Raw genomic sequence first — 7,779 nt, forward strand, 5'->3', positions numbered from 1 at the left:
CATCAGGGTGGTCTCTGCAGGTAGCTTGCCCTGGTAGCATCATGTCAAGCCATGGCAGCCCTTGCCTGTTGGCCGGCCCTGCTCCCCTGGGTGGATGGACTGATGTGCTGAACCATTTTGGCTTCCCTCACTGGGAAATGGATGAGTGCTGACGAGTGGCAGTGGGATGGGAGCTCACCTGCCTGGTGCTCACCTCCTTCTCCTCTCTCCCAGCTCTTGCAGGAGGCCACCATGAGCTCGCTGTGGTGCTCAGGCAGCGGGGATGTCATCGAGGACTGGTGCCGCTGTGACTCCAGTGCCTTCGGGGCTGACGGGCTGCCCACCTGTGCACCTCTCCCGCACCCCACGTAGGTCTCCACGCATGCCCAGCCTAGCCTCTTGGTGTGATGGGTCTGGGAGGAGGCAGCGATGGCCAACGGCGCAGTGGCAGGAGGTGGTGGGGCTGGATTGCCTTTGTGGGGCAAGTTTGAAAGCGGATGGGGGACCTGTAAATCTGGCAGAGGTTGCAAAGATGTAGTGTCTTTTCTAAATTCAGCTGAGGACTGGGGAGCTGTTTTTGGACCATCCTGGTAGAGCAACCCCAGGGAAGGAGTTCAGCCCCTTTGGACCAGCATGCCCAGAGCTGGGAAAGGGGGAGTTGCTTCTCTCCTGAGCTTGTTCTCTCCCATGGATTAATGGATTTGAAGCCCTTTTGCTGTGAGAGAGTAATGCAGAACTAGTCCCTACATACTGCCTTACTGAAAACAGCTCATTTCAGGGGCGTTTGCATGTGGTCTGCACAGCAGAGCAAGTGGCACTAGCAGCCATGGGCAGGACACGCTCATACTGCCTTCTGCACCAGCCTTGGGGACCGGCCGGAGGGGTTGTCCTCAGCATCTCTCCCACACTGTGTGCCTCAGCCTGGCAGTTTTGCTGCCTTCTTGTGGCGGCAGAGGAGCTGCAAGGTGGTGATAGACACGGGCGAGGGTGAGCATGGGTGGGCAGCGGGGGTGGCCAGCAGACCTTGCCCTCCCGAGATGCTGACCGGCTGGCATTGCCCCCCAGCCTGCGGCTCTCCACCGTTCACGAGCCCAGCAGCACGCTGGTGGTGCTGGAGTGGGGGCACTCGGAGCCCCCCATCGGGGTGCAGATCGTCGACTACCTCCTCCGTCAAGAGAAAGTCACCGATAGGATGGACCACTCCAAGGTGGAGACCGGTGAGTGGGGGCTCCACTGGTTCTCTCTGGCGAGGGTGGGATGGAGATGTTGGAGGATAGCCTTTGTCTCCCTCTTCGCAAGGGGATGCTGCAGCATATCCCTTATCCTGTGGGAGAGAAAGCAGCCCCTCCCCTGCCCACCGTGCCGCAGAAGTGGCGGCCCCGCGCCATGGTGATAAGCCTTGCTGGAAAAGCAACGGGTCCACCGCTGTACCATCCTCACGCATGAACCTTGGTCCCACGCGGCCCCAGCCCTCAGCGGCTCTCCATGTCATCGCCCGCCATGTGTCCTCCCCTCTCTCCCTAGAGACGGTGCTGAGCTTTGTGGATGACATCATCTCCGGAGCCAAGTCACCCTGCGCCATGCCGGCCCAAGTGCCCGACAGGCTCTCCTCCACCATCTCCCTCATCGTTCGCTGCCTGGAGCCCGACACCACCTACGTGTGAGTTGCCTCCCTCGTGCCGTGCCCGTGGCAGCACCGTTGCCCTGAGCGCGGTGCTCCTGCTTGATGCTGCCTGTGTTTGCGTGAGGATTTGGGAGTCCAGAGCTTCACCTTTCTCCTTCTGGGCCAGATTCACGCTCTGGGGAGTCGACAACACAGGGAGACGCTCCAGGTCCAGTGATGTGATGGTCAAAACCCCCTGTCCCGTGGTAGACGATGTGAAAGCTCAAGGTGAGATGGAGCCAGCTGCTAGACTGTGATGCTTGGGACCAGCATGTCCCCTTCCAGCATGTCCCCGCACACATCTCCTGACCTGGCTGTAATGTTTTCTTCACCCATGGTTGCCCAGGTGCTGCCACGTGGTATCAAGGGTTGGTGTGAAGGACAGCGGGAGGCACATCCTCTCCACAAACACACACAGAGGCACTCTGTGCTGGTGGGAGGATGGGTGGAGGGGCAAGTACTCGGGACGTACCAAAATAGCCAAGAAGGCCTGCCTGTCCTGTCCAGAAAGCAACTGATAGCATAGGTGGTTCAAGAAACCCCATTTGTGTGCCTTCTCGTAAATAAATGATATTTCACTAATAGTACCTGATGACACCACCTGTTTCTTTTCCTAATGGGACCAAACTATGGGAACCTAACCCGGACGGAATCTGGGGAATGCCATCTGCTCCGTTGCTCCTCCATTGGGACCTTGTCTTGATATGACAGAAATCATAACTCAGGGGAAAAATCTTGGCTCTGGTCTTGGTTTCTCTAGAGTTGAGCTTTAGCCTGGTGGGCTTTATTCATGCTTTTCCTTGCACCCCACTGAATACGCCCTGTCGTCCTGCCCAGAAATAGCCGACAAGATCTACAACCTCTTCAACGGCTATACCAGCGGCAAGGAGCAGCAAACAGCCTACAACACTCTGCTGGACCTGGGTTCCCCCAGCCTGCACCGAGTACTTTACCACTACAACCAGCACTATGAGAGCTTTGGGGAGTTCACCTGGCGCTGTGAAGATGAGCTGGGACCCAGGTAGGCTCGGGAGGTGGGTTGGCTAGGCAGGCAGGCCTGCCCACCAACATGCTTATCCCTCGAAGATGTTGGTCACCAGGAAGGTGGCTCTCTGGCAAATCTCATGAATTTATTTGATGATAGAGCTTAGAGTCTCACAGTGGGGTTCCTGTTTTGCTGGGTGCTGTGCATATGTTTGGGGTCCAGCCATCTCCTTTGAAGGACCATAAACATAGGACAAGGTGGAAGGTGGTAGGCTGTTGTCAACCCATCATCCTTGCTCATCCCACCAGCACTATACTATCTCTGGAGTTTTGCCTAGTCCGCTCATGCCTTGCAGGGTGCCAAGGGGGTGGGATTCTCTTTTTCCCTCAGTAGGTGCTGCCACAGGCTAAAAGGTAGGAGGGCTTGGAAAATAGTGCGCCTTTGAGGAATGGTGGTTGTTGCAGGTGAGAAGGGGAGGGAGTGTGGTCGGAGTGTGTTTTTAGAGAAGAGCCCTGGGCATTGATGGTGGGAAGAAGGTGTGAGGAGGTGGTTATACCTTGCTGGAGAAGTTGACACAGAAGAGCTTGGATGAGGTGCGTGCAAACACACATACATGTGCTGGGCCATTCCAAGGTCAGACTTGGCTTTCCTCATTTTCCTGGGTTTTGGCTTGAATTGAATGCATCTCTGTGTGTTGAACTCAGTGTCATTTGTGGTCCAAACCAGGCAGTAGGTTGACCTTGGGTCTGAATTGCATGTGTTCTCTCCCTTTTGATCCATGTCTGTGGTCATGTGGGGTCATCTCAGGGACATGAGTGTTTTTTGGTGCCCGAAGTGGTGCTGAGCTACCATGGCACATTTTAGAGGGGGTTGCTCTGAGCCCTTCCTGGCTGAAACAGTTCCTCCATGCCTCAGTCAGCATCCTCTCCTTGGGCTCCTCCAGGTCACTGCAACCCCTTCAGCTGCCTGGGGATGGGGTGCCTCATGCCCCGGGCTTGAGGAGGCAGCCAGATGTTCCCTTCTCCCCATGTCCTTCAACGTCTGCTTTTGTCTGCGTAGTTTCCCAGTAACATGGATGTTTCCAGTCAGTTAGGCAAGCTGGGCTGGGAGATTGTGTGGGCTGTAATGATGTTTCATAGCGTCTGGCCTCCAAAGAACCGGAGCCTTGAGCCCATCCGGAAATCAGGATTACTTCAAATGTGCGTCAGCAACGGCTCCTGTCTATGAAATGCAGGGCCTCCACCTTACCCCCTTGCTGCACACCTCCTCTTGCCAGGCTCACCACTAGCTGCCTTCCAGCCCCGCTTCTCCCTGGGATCGCTGTGGATTTCTAGCAGAGGATGGGATGTGCTCCTTGTACCTTCTCTGTCCTCCAAATCTCTGCTAGGACGTTAGAAAAACTCAGCACAGACAGACAGGTGGCTGTACTGCATTTAGTGTCTCTTAAGCCTGTCTCCTAGTTCAGCTTTGGTGGGAAGCACCCAAAGCATCCTCCGCTCCTTGGGGCAAAGCTGCAGTCTCTCCTCTTTCCCCTTTTCCCATTTTTGTTCTAAGACATTTGAACTCTTCGAGGCAGTTGCCTCAAAGCTCAGTAGCGACATCCCAGTGCACGGAGGCTTCTTAAGGCTGAGGCTCCCACCAGCTCCTCTGCCCAGGGTTGCTTCATTCCCACGACACCAGTTGGGACCGGCAGGCTTGGACTTAACATCTCATCTTCATCTCGAGCCCAGCTGCGGCGATGCCGCTCTGTCTCCATTTCCAGATGTGAAATCCAGCCCCGGTTCGCACAGACCATCTGACATCTGTTGCGATGGTTTGCGTGAGGAGCACATAAAATTCCCTAAGTAAGTGACAGACTGGAGTCGTCACACAGCCACTGCCGTCGCCAAGGCTGGGCATTGCCGTCGCCACTTGCTGCCTCAGCGAGGAGACCAAGGACCAGCCAGAACATGGGGTGGAAGCTGCCTCCTTGAGCTCTGTGAAACAGAGGTATGTTGGCATGGAGCCGCCAGAAATGCCAGCGAATTGCCAAAACGTTACCACTTGCTGCGTGAATCTATGAGCCAGAGCGTTAATTCCACCCTCTGGAAATGCTGGATGGGATGACGCAAGTTGCTGATGAAGTGTTTGCAGCTCGCACTACTTGGAAAGAGGCATTTAGGCAGCTGCAGTGGGTTCTGGTGATGACAAATCTTGGAAAGCAGACCTCCTGTTTGATCATCTGCGAGGGCGAAGCATCCAGACTGGTGGTGACAGGACAAATCACTTGCAGATGACATTATTTAGCCAGCAGACAGTGTTTGTTTGACTGTTGCTGATGCTCCTTTGAAGTCCTGGATGTGGACCCACGCGACTGAGTCTACCATGTCCCTCCTCCTCCTCCGTGCCGCCTTCTGGCTCTGCTCGCTTGGGGCGCGCTCGCCTCCCTTCTCGGCAACGCTGGCCACCGGACCGAAGGAAGCGAGGGTGCGTGCAGGTAACTTGTCTGGGCTTACGAAAGCGCGTCGCTCCCTCCAGGTCTCAGAAGGGCTGCAGAGAGCCCTGGGCTTTGCATAAGGACGAGAAACGGAGAGGAAGGCAAGTCGTTTTCTAGCAAGTAATAAGTGAAAGTAAGGTTTGGCGCAAAGGCTGGTGGTGCCTATGGGCTTTGAGCCAAAACCTGTGGGATCATATTCAACGTTCCTGTTAGGGTACCTGTGACGCTGGAGGAGGAGGCAGCCACGGCACCTCCCTGTGCAGGGACCAAGACAAGTGAGAGGTCTGCTACCTTCTCACAGCTGGAAGACCTGGCCAGCTACCTCCAGAGTCAGCACCATGCTAAGCACCTTCACCTCTCCGCTGTGCTCTGGATGTGAGCCCCGGAGCTGCAGGTGTCGCATGGCTGTGGAGCTGGACAACCTCTCTGTGGCTCCAGACTGGCCCCTTGGAGCTGCAGCCACCTCCATGATGGACCTCTGGATGGTTTAATCTCCAGGAAAGCCAACGTTGGCTCTGGACGGGCCTGGGGTAAATTAATTCCTCTCCAAGCAGCTCTCTTATGGTGCACCTGGCCTGGAGGAAGGTGTGGTGGGGCTGCAGATGTTCCTCCATGGTCGGTACACGTACCCTTGAGCTCTTAAACCAGCCACAGCACAGCCATGTGCTCCACACACAGCCCCTGCTTGTCCAAGTGAGAATGTGAGAAAGAGGGTTTTTCCCCCAGCATCACGATTTGTGCCTCTGCTGCCTGCTCTGTGCTGAACAGAGATGCTGACTTACAGCTGCCAAGGGGTTGTACCATCTCTTCCATGTCTATACCAACCCACCAGCTGCCCTTGAAGCTGGCTAGGAAACTTATCCCGGCTCTTGAGACGCTTAAACTTTTGTCTGGGTTTCCAGGCACATACGATACTCACCTGCAAGCCGCTTCATCTGAATCCATTACCTGCACGTTCACCAGATTCCCTGGAGATCACCCAAAGTTCTAGACAACTTTAAAATGAACATAACATGTTTTATCTGAACAAACTGTTTTTCTTCATAAAAGCATTAGAAGCACAATTTTAAGAGGAAAAACTTGAGAAGAGGAGAACACAATTTAGGTCCTATTTGGCCAGGATCCTCTGTGCTCTTCCACCATCTCATCCAACACGAGCGGTTGGTAATTTAGCACTTTCTTGCTACCAGAACAAGCCCACACCTAGGCTATGTTGCCCGGGGGGGTGCTTGTTTTGCTCCCTGCAAGTGGAAAATGCAAAATGTACATGCAGAGAACTGGAGAGCTCCACCACATCCCCTGCTCTCTCAAAGGTTTTTGGATCAAGCCTATGTTGTATGCCTCAGTATATTTTATATACATGTACATATTATTATATATATTCCTTCAAGTTTGCACGCTGTCTTGTGAGACACGTTTCCTAAGCTGTTAGTAAACATTACTAGTCGTGTACTAGGAGTACGTGTACATGTCATTCATTGTACTTATATCTTGTGATACTGCATCTTAGGAGGATCATATTTTTTATCTCATCTTCAAGCCTTCCATACAGACTCCCACAAGCCAGACATGATATTTTGAGTGGGTTTTTTCCTAAATCCCCTTCATGCTCAGCGGTGTCCTGGCATGCTCGTTCCCAGTACTGTGCGTTTCTTCTCCATCACGTCCCCATCAGCCACGTGATGGCAAGGCAGCGATGGTCCTAGCGTGCCCGCCTTTTCCCTGCCCTTCCTGCCGTGTTGCTGGAGGTGTCCTACACCAAACCATGAGTGACCACCACAGTTCCCAGACATGCAACACGTGCGCTTCATGGAGAGGACGCAGATGGTGACACTGCCACCACTGCTGGCCACACGTGTCATGCCTGACACCATCTAGCACTTCTACCCACTGCCTGCAGTGCTGTTGGTTCCTACTTTCCCATCCTGTTATATTTGGGGTCCAATAGCTGCAGCAGTGACTGGTGGTGCCGTTTGAGTCATTGATGACGTCCATCCCAAGGGGTGTTGGGGGTTCCACATCTACCCCCATGACTGTCCCCTCACGAAACCCTCAGCAAACCTGGCTGTGTTGTGGGGATGGTACAGAGTGGAAGCAGAAGGGGGGAGATGGCAGGAAAGCGTAAGGCGAGTCCCGAGACCAGCACAGCAGCTCCAGCACCGCCATGGTGGTGTGGGCACCTCTGACCGGGGCAGGGGCTGCTCCTGCGTGCATTTAGACTTGCACATGCTGCCACGGGACATGCTGCCACAGGGCCGGTGTGTGTCCCCAGCCCTGCCATCCCTCCTGCTTCCAGCGGGGCCGGGCTCTGCTCCTCCGCTCTCCTCACTGCCCGCCTCTCTCGTCGTCTCTTCTCCACCCAGGAGCTCCCGCCGCGTCCTTAACCGTCTTTGCTTTTCTCTCCTCATACGCCCCTCCTGCCCTTCCCGCCATCTCCCCGTGGTGTCTCCATCACCCACGCCACCCCCTCGCCGTCCATTCCCCGCCCCGGCATCTCCCCCCGCCTGCCCTCGCTGCAGGAAAGCCGGCCTCATCCTCTCGCAGCTGGGAGACCTCAGCAGCTGGTGCAACGGCCTCCTGCAAGAGCCCAAGATCAGCCTCCAGCGCTCGTCCCTCAAGTACCTCGCGTGCCGCTACAGCGAGATCAAACCCTACGGGCTCGACTGGTCGGAGCTC

General features: G+C 55.2%; 1 protein-coding gene across 1 annotated transcript in view; it reads left to right on the forward strand.

The window, feature by feature from the left end:
• LOC104620992 (astrotactin-1-like) overlaps positions 1–7,769 on the forward strand; it is a gene marked incomplete at both ends in the record, with an annotated part of 11,443 nt that extends 3,674 nt beyond the window's left edge. Inside the window, 6 exons of the mRNA XM_010287363.1 lie at positions 214–347; positions 1,045–1,196; positions 1,504–1,639; positions 1,770–1,870; positions 2,480–2,663; positions 7,623–7,769. Coding sequence (XP_010285665.1) covers positions 214–347; positions 1,045–1,196; positions 1,504–1,639; positions 1,770–1,870; positions 2,480–2,663; positions 7,623–7,769 — 854 coding nt within the window. The remainder of the gene's footprint in view (positions 1–213; positions 348–1,044; positions 1,197–1,503; positions 1,640–1,769; positions 1,871–2,479; positions 2,664–7,622) is intronic.
• Positions 7,770–7,779: the final 10 nt, after the last annotated feature.

The sequence above is a fragment of the Phaethon lepturus genome, unplaced genomic scaffold (assembly GCF_000687285.1).
Source record: "Phaethon lepturus isolate BGI_N335 unplaced genomic scaffold, ASM68728v1 scaffold23035, whole genome shotgun sequence".
NCBI lineage: Eukaryota > Metazoa > Chordata > Aves > Phaethontiformes > Phaethontidae > Phaethon > Phaethon lepturus.